We start from the raw sequence: 16,384 nt of genomic DNA, 5'->3' as shown, positions 1-16,384 counted from the left end.
TAGTATAAAATAGTATATAAATGTTGTGTCTGTCTAGTGCTTATTGTGTCATGGAGAATGCGTTGGCTTTTCATGTAATCTGGTTAGACGTAAGTTGCTTTGTGGCTTTAGGCACAACTTTTTATAGTTGGGGTTGTTATAGCATGTCTTACCTCCGAAGACAGTCATTTTGAACATCTGAATGGCATTGGAGATTGGTTGACGGGAGGCCTTGCCTGAAGACTGAATTTGCTATGAACCATGGGTGAAACGTCTTGCAGGATGACTGTCTTGTTGTGAGGTGAATAAAACAGCATTTTGTAATGTGACATGCGTAGTATTACGGGATGTTGACTATTCGTTTTATTTTTAATATATTTTTTTTCCAAGTAACATGCTTTTGCCAAGTATTAAAATTGGCGGTGGTTAATTGCTGTGTGTAATCTTTTGAACTCTGCATTGTCATTTTTTTCCCTCGTGGTCTCGTAACTTACCTTTAGTTGCCTGGTTCGCCTGCTGCTTTGGTAAGAAGCAAGTCTTGTTCAAAATTACATGCTCTTGAGGCCAAACGTATCAGAGCTAAGTTGTTTATTTTGTTGCCGAGGCTTAACCCATGACAAAACGTATTAGAGCTAATTTGTTTATTTTGTTGCTGAAGCCTAACCCATGACATTGTGTGTTACTGTTATCCATAAAGTAGCGGTGGTAATTGTATTAGTAAGAGTGATGGTAGCACTATATGTTTCGTTCAACATTTTTTTTGGTGATGACCTTTGAAGCATGACAACGTAGTCTCTGGAGTGTCTGAAACTTCCCACAATGGTGAGCAGGATTAGACTTGTCACGAGGATCAACTGGGCAATTGAGGCACTGTATTGCCTTTGATGGTCACATTATGTTAATGCTTTATCTTATATGTTGAGCTTATAATATAGAGTAACGATCATTCACTCTTGTTGAGTGCCCAGCTCGTTTGATTTTTCTCCCCTCTGGATCCGTCCGTGGTTGGTAGCAAACAAATTCGCGGAAATCTAGGTGGTTTTTTCTCGACCTTTATGAAGTTAAAATTAATGGTCAAGCGAACTCCATTACGTTTCGGATTCTAGATTTCTGGACAACCCTGCGAGCGTCATCAGTGATTGATGGAATAGTGGGGGCATCCGCTATCCACAAAAATTTATTATTGAAAATTGCCTCGAATCAGAATAGGCTTCAAGGTATAATTTTGCGAAGGGCACATTGTCACTTTCTTTGGCCTCTCTTCGAGTATAAGTTGCCCAGATTGAAGGGTTACTTTCACTTATCAAACGATGGATTTTAAGGGGCGGTTAATATTGCCGAAATCGGATTGGGTATTGCCGAAATCAGAGCAATGGTTTACTAAACCGTGGTCAAACCAATCTCATTTCATTTTTCTGAAAATGTATTGCATATGAAAATGAAATACCTTGAACATATGTATTTTTATATTGCCGCGCATACCCAAATATTTATTCATACTGGTCTCATACACGTCATCTTTGACATATTCTTTTATGTGGTCAGCTCAAAAAACTATTTATCATCTAATACAAATGGTAAGAATTATGAATATATTAATTAGAATCATTAATACATTAGCAAAAAAACCAACCAAAATACAAATAGAAGCACAAAAAAACGTTCCTTGCCAGATTCTATTGATTCTTGTTCGTTTTAACCAGTTAAAGCCCGGAGGGGCGGGATCGGCTGGTCGAGTCTGGTTCTAACAACTGCGGAGGTAATAGTGGTCTTTCACGCCTATTATCAATGAGACATTGATCATAGGTTATGCAAATTTTTGCTAAATTCACAAGAATGCTATGCCGTCCCTTCATTCACCGACCTCAATTGTAGTCGATGGAAAGCAAAGAATGTTTAGATGCGCGAGTTGAAATGATATATAATGTTACAGGAGGTTTAGTTGCAGGAACCTCTGATCCGCCAGTAGTAAATATAAATAAAAAGTGACGTACATAGTGACGTTCGACTGTTAAACAAGACCTAAGATCATATTCATCTCCCTGTAACTATTCGGAATATTGTTGAGTTGATTTTGGTTCTAAATATAAAATCTATTTCTCATATTTATCAATTTTTTTTTAAATTATCTCTATAAATACTCCTTCAACCATAATCAAGCAGAAGAGGAAGAGAGAATATTAAGGAAGATGATTATGGTGTTTTAGAAAAAATGTCTTATTTTTTATAATTAACTAACTTACATAACTTTTTTAATCTAACCAAATTAGTTAAATAGGTCTTATATTAAATATCGGAAGAGTATTTCACAAGTAGCGAATGTGTATCTCAATTGTCAGCCATGCAGCAAAATTATTTTTTCCAGCAGAAGGGGAAGACGCCGATTAAACGACGTTGTTTCGTCCGTAGGCCTCATTCCCTGCCTTTCGTCGCTGATGCCCCCGAATGATCCTCCATTCTTGTTTTACCCTGCGCTACCTCAAGCCTTCCTTCAGTCCGCTTCTTTCTTCCGTCTGTTACCTCCCACGGTTTCTCTTCAACCTTCAATTGGCTGCCATTACTTCTTCTCCATTTTCTTTTAGCAAAGAGAATCAGACGACCCAGGCAGATTTGTCTTCTATCGACTTGCGTGGTATCGCTCAGTCTGTTTTATTCAAATCTTATTTTTCTGATGATAAATCCAGGGACTATACTACTGCTTCTCTAAAAGACCTTCTTTTGGGGATTTCTGATGTAATCCCAGAAATCACTCGTCGATTCTGGAGGGTGTCTGCGCTGCAACCCGAAAATTTACTGGAAATATTATTAGGTCTTCAGTCGGAGTCTCTCAAAGATGAACTTCAGTTGGACAAGGTCAGATGCTTGTGGGAAATATTCAAGCGGGTTGATGAACAGAATAGGGTATCCAAGCATCTTTCTATGTCGTATGAAGTCGTGGCTTCCTTGCTTATTCAAGTCAGGTTACTTGAAGAAGCTGAGCACTTGCTCTCTACATTGGAGGGTCGTGGAGTTTCATTGGATTGTCATGATGTTTACAGTAACTTAGTTGAAGGCTATGCTGGCATGAAAGAGCTAGAAAGAGCTCTTTCAATATACGACTGTATTAAAAAACGAGGTATGATTTTTTCAAGGTCCTGTTATTGTGCCTTCCTAAATGCTTTGGTGCAAACGAAGAGAAAAAAACTTGCATTTCGAATTTCACTGGATTTGGTGGATTTGGGTCCACCATTGAGTATTGCCGAGATGAATACGTTGGAAGATGTCATGAAACTACTTTGCAGAAATGGAAATATTCTCGAAGCTAGAACTCTGGTCAAGAAGGTCTTGCCTTACAATTCTGAGATGAGTAGCTCAGTTCTTGATGAAATTACTATCGGCTATTGTGAGAAGAGGGACTTTGAAGATCTGCTTAGTTTCTTCATTGAAGTAAAACGTACCCCGACTTTAATGGCTGCCAATAGAGTTCTGAATTCTATATGCATCTGCTATGGCGCGGACAGAGCGGGAATGTTTATGCTAGAGCTGCAAAATATAGGTTTCAATCCTGACGAAGCAACCTATGGGATTCTAATTGGTTGGAATTGTCATGAAGGGGAGCTGAGAAATGCACTGGGTTATTTGTCAGATTTGCTGTCAAAAAGCATTTCACCGCTAATATATACTTACAATGCTCTTATAAGTGGGTTGTTTAAGGTTGGAATGTGGAAGCATGCACGTGGCATTCTTGATGAGATGATGGATAGGGGAACAATACCTGACATGTCAACTTTTAGGGTTCTCCTGGCAGGATATTGTAAGGCTAGAAAATTTGAAGAAGCAAAAGGTTTGGTTTCAGAGATGAAGAGCCGTAGCTTAATTGAACTTTCTTGGTCTGAGGATCCACTTTCTAAGGCATTTCTCATTTTGGGGCTGAATCCGTTGACTGTGAGGTTGAAGCGAGACAATGATGTTAGACTCTCAGAAACAGAGTTCTTTGATGATATTGGAAATGGACTTTATTTAGATACAGACCTGGACCAGTATGAGAACCACGTTAATGGGGTTCTTGAAGATTCCAATGTACCTAATTTCAACTCATTCATTAGGGAAGAATGCATCAACGGTAACCTAAAAAGTGCACTTCTTTTGGTAGAAGAAATGCTTAGGTGGGGGCAAGAATTGCTGTTGCCTGACTTTTCAGAGTTAGTGAGACGGCTTTGCTCATCTAGGTCACAAATCAAGTCAATGACCCACCTTTTGGAGAAAATGCCGCAGTTGGCCTGTAAACTGGACCAGGAAACACTCAATTTGGTTGTTCAGGCCTACTGCAAGAAGGGCTTACTGAGCAACGCAAAGTTTATCCTGGAGGAAATGCTTCAAAGGAAACTTCGTGTCAAGAATGAGACGTATACTGCCCTGTTAATGAGTTTATGTAAAAAAGGAAACATGAGGGACTTCCATAATTACTGGGATGTTGCTCAAAAAGACAGCTGGTTACCAGCATTTTACGTTTTTGAAGATCTTCTTACTTATATCTGTCATCAAAAAATGATTGGGAAGGCATTGCAGCTTCTTGAAATCATGCTGCTATCATACCCTCACCAAAGGTCGGGTATTTGTTACGCATTCCTTGAAGTAGTCTGTGCTACTGGTTTTTCTGGCTTTGCCCTTGGGTTCTTAGAACAGCTACGGCCTTGGTTTGTCTTGGATCATGCTGGTTATAATCATCTTATTAGAGATTTGTTTAAGGAGGGGAAGTTTGATGTAGCCTTTTCCATATTAAATGGTATGCTGGATAAAAATTTGGCACCCTGTTTGGATGTTTCTGTCTTGTTAATCGATCAGCTTTGCAAGGCTGGCTTACATGACAAAGCTATAGCATTGAAAGATATTATTTTGAAAGAGCACTCTGCATTTTCTACTTCTTCTCATTGTGCATTGATCCATTGGTTTTATAATTCTGGGAACACTGAGAAAGCAGACACATTATTTCAGGATATTTTGTCGAAAGGACTAATTCTGGATTCTGAAGTGTGTAATATACTTATTCAAGCGAGCTTCAAAGCTAATGATTTGAGAAAAGTTGGGGAAATACTTGGGTTTACTATAAGAAAAAACTTGGTAACCCTCTCAAGTTATCGGAGTTTGGTGCGAATGATGTGTGTGACCGGCAGAGTCCCAGATGCCCTAAGCTTGAAGAACCTTATGCTTGAACAAGGTACATCTGATGGCCTTGTATTATATAACATACTTATATTCTATCTTTTGTCATCTCGAAACAATTCTCTTGTTAATAAGATACTAGATGAAATGGACGAGAAGAAAGTTGTACCCAATGAAGTCACCTATAATTTTCTTGTCTACGGATTCTTGCATTGTAAAGATACTTTCAGATCCTTGCATTATTTAACTACTATGATTGAGAAGGAACTCAAACCTAGCAGCCGCAGCATGAGGTTTGTTATAAGTAGCCTGTGCAATATTGGGGAACTGCAAAAGGCCCTGGAATTTAGTCAAGAAATGGAATCAAGGGGATGGAGTCATGGTTCAGTCATTCAAAATGCAATAACTGAAGGCCTTCTTTCTCATGGTAAGATACAGGAAGCAGAAAATTTTGTGGACAGGATGCAGGAGGGGCTTTTAACCCCAGAGAATATCAATTACGATAATCTGGTTAAGCAATTTTGCCAGCATGGAAGATTGGACAAAGCGGTTCACCTTATGAACATCATGCTGAAGAAACATAACGTTCCAACCTCCAGCAGTTATGACTCTGTAATTTGTGGATTCTGTGCACAAAATAAATTGGACAGAGCTTTGGATTTATATTCTGAGATGTTTGTCCATGATCTCAAACCAAAAATCAAAACGCAGGAAATGCTTTTCCATTGCTTCTGCCAACATGGAAGAACAGAAGAAGCAGAACGGTTCCTAATGGACATGATTGAGAATGGTGAAACTCCAACGAGAGAAATGTTCTGCTCTGCAATCAACACTCTCCGCATGGAAAAGAATCTTAAGAAGGCATCAGAGATGATGCAGGCCATGCAGCAAGTTGGTTATGACCCTGACTTTGAGACACACTGGTCTTTGATAAGCAACTTAAGTGATGACAAAGCAAAGCACACTGATAATAGAAGCAAGAGATTTTTGTCAAGGCTTCTTTCTGAAAGTGGCTTTTCTCTGAAGAGACGATTCAGAACCTAGGCTGGCTGTTGTAATCTTAGTTTGACTGTATTTATCACTATATTTTGGCAGCAATGTTTTGTGAGGGCAGTAGTTCTGCTCAATCCTTGTACATGTTTAGTCTGTGCTGCATAAATATGTAGCTTTGAACTAATATTTTTGGCAGCTTATGATAAGAGTATCAATTATTGTGGGATAATGAGTCATGTAGGAAGTTAGAGAAATACCAGGAATAAATCACGGGTAAAAAAACATGACAATCGTTGCAAGTTTAATAGTTTCATCATTGCACTTGTAGCTCTTTACAAACTTTTAAGGGCACACATTTGCCGGTCCTTTTTTTTTTTTTTGGGCTTTTCTGAGCGCAAGTATTTTTCTAGCAATCATATTCAAAGTATTATTAAGTACTAAATGTAAGCAGTTCTTGTGATAGAAATTAGAAGGGATCGTTAGACTCAACTTCTGCTAGCGCGTTTTTTTTTTTTTTTTTGGTGGGTTTAGCCACTAGTTTACGGCGCAATATTTTGAGGTTGGACTTTTTTAGTCCAGATTGCACTATTGTCATTTGTACATCGTGTGCTGCACACGGGTAGTAATCTATTCTAGTCTAGTTGCTTACAAAGCGCAACACTTGGAGCTTTATTTGTTTTTGCACAACATAGCTATAGAAACATGCTGCAATCATATTAAAATTTTTCATTTAAAAAGCATAAAATAATAAACTCAACCATAAAAACTGCTTTTGGTTTAGCAATGCCACGTGGTGTGTCCCCAGGCATGTCCTGAAGGGGGAACGGTGCGCAGTGTGTTGACAAATTCAGGAGAGTTAGGTATCATCTTGATGAGTAGACCAGTGAGAACTTGACACGTGGGGGAGTTCGGTTATTTTGAGAGCGTCGGCAATGGCTGCTTCCTTCATTTTGCTTTCATGGACGTTGACCGTCGTCCTGCCGTGGGATGAAGGAGGTATTCAAATCTGACTGGAATTCCACTCTCCTTCAACATATAGATAAAGCCTCCCACCACGCTTGTGAATGGTGTTCATATATATTATAATCAATTTCATTCCTGATGTGGCAGCTGATTTATTAGTTTTCGCTGTATTATTGAGCTTATATGATTATGATTATGATTGAAAACTCCCACTTTCGATTCCCGGGTGTGTGGAGCCTTTCCTGTGGGAAGGGGTAGTGGGTGTTTGGCTACCACCCATTCTTAATATTATATTCAATTTCTTAATAAAAATAGGATAGTTTCACATTCAATTTCATCATAAATATATTTACCTTTTTTTTAAGACAGTCATAGAAGTAGTTGTACATTTTAAATGTTTCATCAAATAATAGTTCTAGTTAATACATATGATTAGCAATGGTATTTTAGGGAAACAATCCTTATTATTTCAAATAACTAACTTAACTAATTTTCTTAATCTACTAAAATTACTCAACTAACTTTTATATTAAGAACAGGAGGTAATATAAGACTTACATAACTAATTTACAAATATTAAACAAACTAGTTAATTATTTATTTGTAATCGATGTGTTATTTTTTTTTCTAAATTATCCTTATTAATTATATGCATTAGAACCATTCTTTGATGAAAACTATTGAAAATGTGTAATCACTCTAAGGACTATTTTGGAAAAAAAAAGAAGATAAATGTGGAAAACAAAATAAATTGAGGTTTTATAGTTAGGATCAAATTAAATCTCTAGTTTGCTCTTATATTAAAGACCAAAAGTAGTATTTCTTTTTTTTTTGGTGGCAAGACCAAAAGTAGTATTTCATGTTTAAATTTCATTGATTATATTATACGACTTACTGTCATTAATGTAAAAGCTAGTTGGAAAGTTGGATTTGATCCTAAATATAATATCTATATTCATTTTGCTTCTCATCTTTTTCCAAAATATTCTTATTAATTGTATAAGGAGTTCCCACCAAGAGACACATAATTGAATGGGATCATTTAGGAAGACTAACACGTATTTGTGACAAATAACAATTTAACTGATTTTTGTAATATTCCTAAATTAATTGTTTAACTGGTATATTAAGCATGGGAGGTAGTATTTTCCATGTAAGATTATTTAGGCGAACAAGAATATGAATCTAATTAGTTAGAAAAGGTGAATCTGTGTAAAATTATACCCAAAAAAAAATCATTATAGCCTAATTCTAAATCCTAAATTAAAGTGTTGGATATCAAATGAAGCACAAAATATTTTAAAGTGTTAGCTAGATGCAACTTAAAAAAAAAAAAACTCTAGGGTGTGATCTTAGACTTAAAAAAAAATTAAAAGAAGAAAGGTGAATCATATTGAGAATGCATGGAACAATGGACGTGACAGGATTGATTTGGTACATGACATGTGAGCCTGTGGATAGGGAAGTGGCAGGAATCAGTTGAGGAGGACGGGTCCGTTCCGTTAGGAGCAGCCCCTCTGTGTCTGCTGAGAATGACTCCATCCACAACCCCACACACACGCCCACCACCAAAGTCACCCTAACAATTATCCGTTCTCTTAATAACGTGTCTTCTAAAAAAGACCCGAAGGCATGCAAATTTGTTGGGATTTCCATTATAAGGTGCTCTTGAGTATAAATCACTTGACGAGTTAACTGTTTTGTTAGCTCGTGTGAATTAGCTGAAAGCAGGGACAAGGAAAAGTACATATATACAAGACATTTAGAAATGATGGGGAAGGTACGTGGTCTCCACAGAGCATTCAATTATTAAGCATCCGGGTGCAATGCATTCTACTTTCCCTGCCTCTCATCACTCATCACTCTTCAGTCTTCACACCTTTTCAGTTTAGGCCCCCCCCCCCTCTCGTTTATTTCTTTCCCTCCACATATTCTCTCCTACAACTAAATCAAACCTGCTGCATACGATGTCTCTCTCTTGCCTTTGATGTTCTGACAAAAAATTAGTTTCTGAAAAACGTAGGAGAGTGTTTAAGGTGGGTGGCATGTCATTGCATAATAATTGAATGGTGGGGGTGGGTGTGTCATTGTTGTGATAAAAGAATGCGGCCGTACTGTAGACATAATTAGTATCAGACACCCACGCACAGTGCTTTTTTTTTTTTTCCCCTGCTGCGTATGACTATTTTTTTTATTGAGAGTGATCATGTTTAGTGTATTGTCAACACTAAATACAAGCACTTTTTTTAGTGGGATTCAAATTTTGATTCGTCATATTGTGAGGGGCTAATCCTTTCTGATCCAATCCTTATTAGTACAAAGCACATGTTTGGTCTGCAGATTCCATGCAGTTTTTGCTAAGGGACCAAAAAAAAAAGAAAAGAACAAAAGCATTGTTTGCTCGGCGACGGCTTCCTTCTCCCAGCCTCACAACCACAACAGTGAATCTGCTCAATTAATACACGAACCCATCAAACATTTCATATCCTTAGTTTGGGCTAAAATATACGTTCGGCTTTTCAAATTTATATCAAGTTTTGATTTAATCTTTTAAATTTTTCATTTAAAAAGTTTAATCCTTTAATTTTATAAAATATATTTTTAGTCCTTTAATCCCATTACTGACTCAGCATATTGAAATATTAATTCTGCAATTACATACGGACAAAATATGTTTAAATTTGAAAATGTAAAAATAATTATATTAAAGAATTAAATTTAGAGTATATTTTGTTACTATTTATATTTAATTGAGAGTCACTATTTAAATTTGTCAATTAACCATTTATGAAAAGTACAACTTTGTAAACTTTAGACATGAGACTAAATTGAAACTTGATGCAAATGTAAAAGAACAAATATATATTACCTCTGATCCTAATTATAAGATCTTGTTTATAGGTTATAAACGAGCTAGGTCATACATATTAAGACCGGAGGTATTACTTAATTAGCCCTCCCGTATGTACTACATAAAATTGGCCTGAGTCCATGCGAATTATCATAACTCAAGGATAATATGATTTGTTATCGTTTTTATATTAAATATGTATGCATGTGTTGCTAAATATTGAAAAAATAATACCACAAAAAAAATTAACAAAAACTTAAATATTTTAAATAGGATTACCTTTGGAAGAAAAAAAAAAGATGCTTGTACATACGGAAAACGATTGGCGTATGCATTTTTCATTATTTTATCACAGAGGTTAGTTTCACTTGTAAACTGAAAAATTTAAATTTAATTACTCCGGCCACTTCGATTCATATCTTTGGGAGTAGTGTCATATTTTGTACCATAACACGTCTTAAAAAACAATACTAACTTGAATCCATATAAGAGTTAGTTTTTTTAGTCTTAAATATAAAACTTAAATACACTTTATCTCTCATAATTATTCACTACTCGTATTTTTTTAAAGTAATCTTTGTAGTAATTATATATGTTAAATATTTTATTAAATGATAGTTTTGGCTAATAATAGGATAGTAAAGGTTTTTGAGGGAAGATAACACCTATTTATTATAAATAACTAATTTAACTAATTTTTTAATCTATTAAAATTAGTTAACTAATTCTTATATTAAAGACTAGAGTCAGTAATTTATTAATGATTTTGTTTTGAAAATACCCTTTATTAGTTAAATATGACTTAACTAAGGGTTAGAATTAAATGTTGTTTTTTTGAAAGTTTATGCTAACTATAAGAATCATTTTGTAACGTAATTTTTAAACAAAAATTAAGGTTTTTTTTAACTGTATCTGATAGGTTCATTGATTATTCAATATTTATTTCAAAAACATACTATAAATTGAAATAAAGGGAGGAGATCAAAACAATTCTGGGAAAGAGATCAACTGATTAGGAGACAAAGACGACACATAGCAATCCAAGAGCTAATAAATGTGCGCAACCACTTATCTATTGAGCAAACTTTCAATCATTAAATTAAATGCCGATCATTTTAAAGTTTTATTTTTTGTCAAAGGGTCTTCAATCATTTTACAGACACTAATAAAAGATAAGTCTTTAATTACTAAGGTATTAAAATGGAAGAAAAAAAATACTAAGGTATAAAATTAGGTCACTTTTTTTATTTGTGCCCATAATCTTTAATCAATTAATAAATACTTGTTTTGAAGTTATACTTAATGCTCTCTGCACGCAACTTCTAAAAAGTCAGTGGTAAAAATGACCTGATTATGAAAATATGATACAACTAATTCTCTCTGTTTTTTTTTCATAAAAGGAGATTTTAGAAGACATCTCATAACAATGGACGGAGAGAGTAGATATGGATCTCCCGTGTGCTATACTTAAACAAATTTTTGGTTTCGAGGCCTCAACTTTTTTTTGTTGTTGTTGTTATATTGGGAGGTCTCAGGTTTATTTCTTTGATTTATTTTACTGACAGGAATTACTAACCAGTCACAAGAAAAAATATTATTAATAAATGATATTATTTCATTTCGGAGTAATGTAATTCATATGGTCATAATTAAAATGGAAGAGTTGATTAGTGGATACTTCTTCCATCTCTTATTATAAGATCTTTCTAACTAAATTACGCGGTTTAAGAAAACAGTTAAAATTAGTTAAAAACAACTAATATGTAGCAAACGTAATTTCTTTTTCAAATATACCCCTATATATAAATGGGTAAATGTGAGAGAGTAATAGTGAGATAAATAAAGAAAGAGAATACATTAAATGCTATAAATTAGGGGTAAAATACGTAATAATGCATTAAATACTTAGACAAACTCAAAGAGTATCTTATACTCCCTCCGTTCCTTATTATAAGAGACATTTGATGCTTATGGCATGTTCCTATATATAAGAAACACTTACAAGTTGTCTCTACTTTTTTGTGTTGATTTACTATTTTACCCATATTTATTATCTCCAACTCACACTCTCCCTCCCTCCCACTTCTCTTTCTTTTAATAATTTAATTGTTCTCTCTCATGCTCTCTCTCCTTATTAATGAGGGCATTTTTGAAAAAAAATTATACTTTTTACACATTAATTGTTTTAAACTAATTTTAACTGTTTTTTTATCAACGTATTTCGGTTATTTGTCTCTTATAATAAGGAACGGAGAGAGTAAAAAGGAATAGACCCATTTAAAAAATTAGATCTTATAATAAGAGACAGAGTAGAATATTCAATTATAGGTAATGGAGCTAGGTGTCAAAAAAATTAAACGAGTTCAAAAGATGAAGAGCCTGGCTTCACTTGGTAATAATTGGTATCCTTCTTAGATTTAATTACTAGTAATATGACTTGACATATATAATAGTTGAGCTAAGCCCTTATCCCGCTGAGCACCCACTTATTAAACATTAACGGCAAAAATAAATCTCACTCATAACAAATATCATCACCAAATCCTTTTCTTTTTATTTTTAGCAAAAAAAAGAAAAGGGGGGAAAAGGACAAGGTGGCTGATTTCATTTTTAACTTTGTTGTTATTATAGTGATATAAATATAATAATCCCCATCCTATCTAATAATAGCAAATTGTATCTGTTTTTCCCTCCTTGCCTTGGATCACATTATTTTTGCGCTTACCGGGTCCACTCTCGTGTGGGGGGTGGCGTTATGTTCCCTGTATAACTAGTTCAATTAGCTCAAGATTTTATCTTGAGAATACATTTACAAAGTAATGGAAACCAAGTTAATGACAAAATATATTTCTTTTATTTTAAAAAAAAAAACTGAACTGTCAAGTGAAACCTAAACTTTGAATCACATATAAATAAGTCCATTTAATCTTTATTACCTTTGACTATAAAATCTAATTATTTAAATAATGATGTTTGTCGTGATATATACTACCTCCGGTCCTTAATATAAGACCTTGTTTGACTTTTATTTTGGTCCTAAATATAAGACCTCAATTCACTTTGTCTCTCATATTTTTTTTCTTCAAAGTAACCCTTCTAATAATAAGAGTTCTAGTCAATACACTTGATTAGCAAGAATATTTTAGGAAAGACAACGCCTATTTATGACAAATAACTAACTCAACTTATTTCCTTAATCTCCTTAAATTAGTCAACTGGCTCTTATAATTAGGACTAGAAGTAGTACTAGTAACATTTGAAACTTAATTCATGCAAGAAAAAAGTTTTATCTCAAGAAAAAATTATAACAATAAATTTTGCTGAATTTCTTATTTTGTATAAATATTTATACTGTTAATTAAGCTATGAAAAATTAATTATTTAGTCCTTATATTTTTTATTTAGTTAAAACTCAATTTTTAAATTTTAAGCTGATGCAATTGATTCTTATAGTTTTAACTCGATTAATATGCCCCGTAACCCTGTCTTGGTTCAACCCAAAACTTAAAATTTTAATTATTTAAATATCCAGGGGTATTAAATTCAAGTTTAGGAAAGAGGCATGATGGGGTGAAAATTACAAGGAAGAGGGCGAACGGAAAAAGTGAGATAGGGAGCGAAGAAGGTGAAGAGGGAGAGGCGTGGATGGTGACGAGAGAGGAGGGAATAAGGAGCAAGTCATGAAGTTATGAGAAGAGTGGCTGAAACCAGCCTGGGGCGCCTTTTTGCTGAAGAAGCCAACCACGTTTCCTTGTATCTTCCTCCACAATATGCCCCACCTTTCTTCCTCTATTTAGCCTCTTCCTTTCACTCTCTCCCCCTTTACTTCATACTTATCTCTTCCCACTTTAACTCCCCCCAAACCTCCTCCTCTTTTCCCGCTCCTTTCTACTATATCTCCTCCCTTCCTTCCTTCCTTCCTCCCCTGCATTTCTCACCTTCAATCCCCCTCCACGACATGGCTTCTCACGCAATTGATCTGCCTCCCGGCTTCAGATTCCACCCCACTGATGAAGAACTCATCGTCCACTACCTCTCTCCCAAGGTCCGCGACCCCTCCTTCTCTGCTCTCGCTATTGCCGACGCCGATTTGAACAAGTCCGAGCCTTGGGATCTTCCCTGTAAGTCTCTCCCACCCCTCTGATCAACTTCTCTGCTTTCTCTCTCTCTTCTGTTTAAATTTGAAGTTGTTGTGGAATGTGCAGGGAGGGCCAAAATGGGGGAGAGAGAGAGGTATCTTTTCTGCGTCAGAGACAGGAAATACCCCACCGGGTTGAGAACGAACAGGGCCACCCATGCCGGCTACTGGAAAGCCACCGGCAAAGACAAGGAGATCTTCAAAGCGAAGGCTCTCATCGGCATGAAGAAAACTCTGGTCTTCTACAAAGGCAGGGCCCCCGAAGGTGGAAAAACCAATTGGGTCATGCACGAATATAGACTCCACCCCAATGATCTCCCCTCCAAGGTCAAGTTTTCCTCCTCTGTTTTCAATTCAAGTTTCAGATATATTTATATGGGACACTGAAAGTTGATGACGATGACTGGTCTGTTTTGTTTCAGAACGAGTGGGTTCTGTGCAGAGTATTTCAGAAGATTAGCAACGGAGGGAGGAAGATGGTGGAGATTGGAGTTGGTCCTGAACTGCCTCCATTAATGGACGCCTCGCCAAATCAAACAGAGTTTGGGGAGTCCTCTCACGTGACCTGCTTCTCCGACCCGATGACCCGGGACGACATAGTGGATAGCCAGGCAGGGAATGCATCATCACAGTTGCCAAATAGCTTTCTGGGTGAAGATGAGCAGGAGATGATGATGATGAGGATGACGACGCTCGAAAACAATGGATGGGGAGAGTTCGATGAAGGAGATATATGCTCTGTGATATATAACAACAACAGCAGCAGCAATGGCATGATTCAGAATCAAGAGTACTCGTCAGCTTCTGCTGGGCCCGTCGACATTGGTTGCCTCTGGAATTACTCCTCTTAGAAAACTGAACAACACATCATGGAGCATCGTTGAAAAAGAAAAATGATTGCTGTACATAAATTTCCTGCGACTGCATCTCATATATATAAATATATATATAATTTGCAGGAAAAATGCATGCATATTATTAAGAATTAGAAAGTGATCAACTTGTTAATCTTAAATCTGCGGTTGGCTACATAGCACTAATGTATAAATTTGTTGGTGGCTGTCTTATATGAGATTTACCTTTATTTTAGATGGAATTTTCTCTTCTCTTTTTTTTTCCCCTGATTATATGTGTGTCTTGAGAAGGCAAAAGAGAAGGAAACAAAGGTGAATGAGATGGAGGAAGCGAATAAGTGGGAAGTGGGAATGGGGTTTGCTTGCGAAGGGTGATATAAAGGAAATGAAGGAATATATATTTATATATATACTCTTCCGGTCCTAATTATAAGACCCAATTGACTTATTTGAAGAGATTAATGAAGTAAGTTAAGTTGGTTATTTATAATAAATAAGTATTGTCATTCCTAAAATATCCTTGCTGATTAAGTATATTGGCTAAAACTATCATTATTAGAAGGATTATCTTGGAAAAAATGCATAAATATAATAGACAAAATGGATTGGGGTCTTATAATTAGGACCAAATAAAAAGTCAAATGGGGTCTTATAATAAGGACAGAAGGAGTATATATATATTTATAAAAGAAAGGGGAGTTTGATTTGGTAGATTAGTTAGTGAATGATTAGCGATGGAATGCGTCATCTTAGTCCCTCTATCCCTTTGTTAGGCCACCAACTCAGAGTTGCATGGTGATTGGTGAATGGCGTGTTGTTCACAAACACTTGCAGCAAAAATCAGAGCCACCCAAAAGAGCCTACATAATTCGGATCCATGTTTTTATTTTTATTTTTTCATATGAGAGAGTCTTTTATTCCAATTTCATATATTATTAAAATCATATAAAAAGATATAACTGTGTATGAGCTGCTACTTCCGGTCATAATTATAAGACTTTGTTTGTAGATCACAAACGAGATCTTATAAATAGAACCAGAGGTAGTACATATGTGTGTATATCTTCTCTGACTTTTTTTTTTTTCAATTTTTGATTAATTAATTGCTCGTTCCTGTTACACTCATGGAAAATTCCCAATTTAATCATATATATTTAGAGAGTTTTTCTTGTAATTTTTAAAAATAAGTCATGATATATTCAGTTTAAGAATTCTAGTCCGATATTATATATAAACTCTCCTATCTATGCCTGAAATATTGATATTAATATCCACCGTCACAAATTGAGGAAAAAGAAAAACATATAGCATCACAAAAATTACAAATTAGTGAGATAAATTCAAGATTAAAATATATACCAGTATTTATTAAAAGGAATGATATAAATTAAATGGGCAGACAGCGTCGGATATGTCACACTCAAGTATTCATGGACAGATCAAAGGAGCTATATATCACACAAG

At 35.4% G+C, this 16,384-nt stretch overlaps 2 protein-coding genes across 2 annotated transcripts; both read left to right on the top strand.

The window, feature by feature from the left end:
* Positions 1-2,424: 2,424 nt before the first annotated feature.
* On the top strand, positions 2,425-6,165 carry LOC114735963 (pentatricopeptide repeat-containing protein At5g15280, mitochondrial). The gene has a single exon (XM_028923751.1). It carries the CDS (start codon positions 2,425-2,427, stop codon positions 6,163-6,165), a length of 3,741 nt encoding a protein of 1,246 aa, XP_028779584.1.
* A 7,369-nt stretch (positions 6,166-13,534) lies between these two features.
* On the top strand, positions 13,535-15,157 carry LOC114735968 (NAC domain-containing protein 92-like). Its single transcript, XM_028923757.1, has 3 exons — positions 13,535-14,049; positions 14,134-14,393; positions 14,489-15,157. The coding sequence occupies exons 1-3, from the start codon at positions 13,617-13,619 to the stop codon at positions 14,915-14,917; spliced, it is 1,122 nt and encodes a 373-aa protein (XP_028779590.1). The 5' UTR covers positions 13,535-13,616; the 3' UTR covers positions 14,918-15,157.
* The last annotated feature ends 1,227 nt before the right edge of the window (positions 15,158-16,384 follow it).

Source organism: Neltuma alba, unplaced genomic scaffold (genome assembly GCF_004799145.2).
Source record: "Neltuma alba isolate B1F8T4 unplaced genomic scaffold, ASM479914v2 tig00013273_pilon, whole genome shotgun sequence".
NCBI lineage: Eukaryota > Viridiplantae > Streptophyta > Magnoliopsida > Fabales > Fabaceae > Neltuma > Neltuma alba.
This window is presented reverse-complemented; position numbering and strand designations above follow the sequence as displayed.

Excerpts from the sequence above, each read along its gene's own strand:
- LOC114735963 (XM_028923751.1), top strand. The coding sequence starts at position 2,425 with ATGATCCTCCATTCTTGTTTTACCCTGCGCTACCTCAAGCCTTCCTTC.
- LOC114735968 (XM_028923757.1), top strand. The coding sequence starts at position 13,617 with ATGAGAAGAGTGGCTGAAACCAGCCTGGGGCGCCTTTTTGCTGAAGAA. Across the intron at positions 14,050-14,133 it reads CGAGCCTTGGGATCTTCCCT|GGAGGGCCAAAATGGGGGAG; the intron begins GTAAGTCTCTCC and ends TGGAATGTGCAG. Across the intron at positions 14,394-14,488 it reads CCAATGATCTCCCCTCCAAG|AACGAGTGGGTTCTGTGCAG; the intron begins GTCAAGTTTTCC and ends GTTTTGTTTCAG.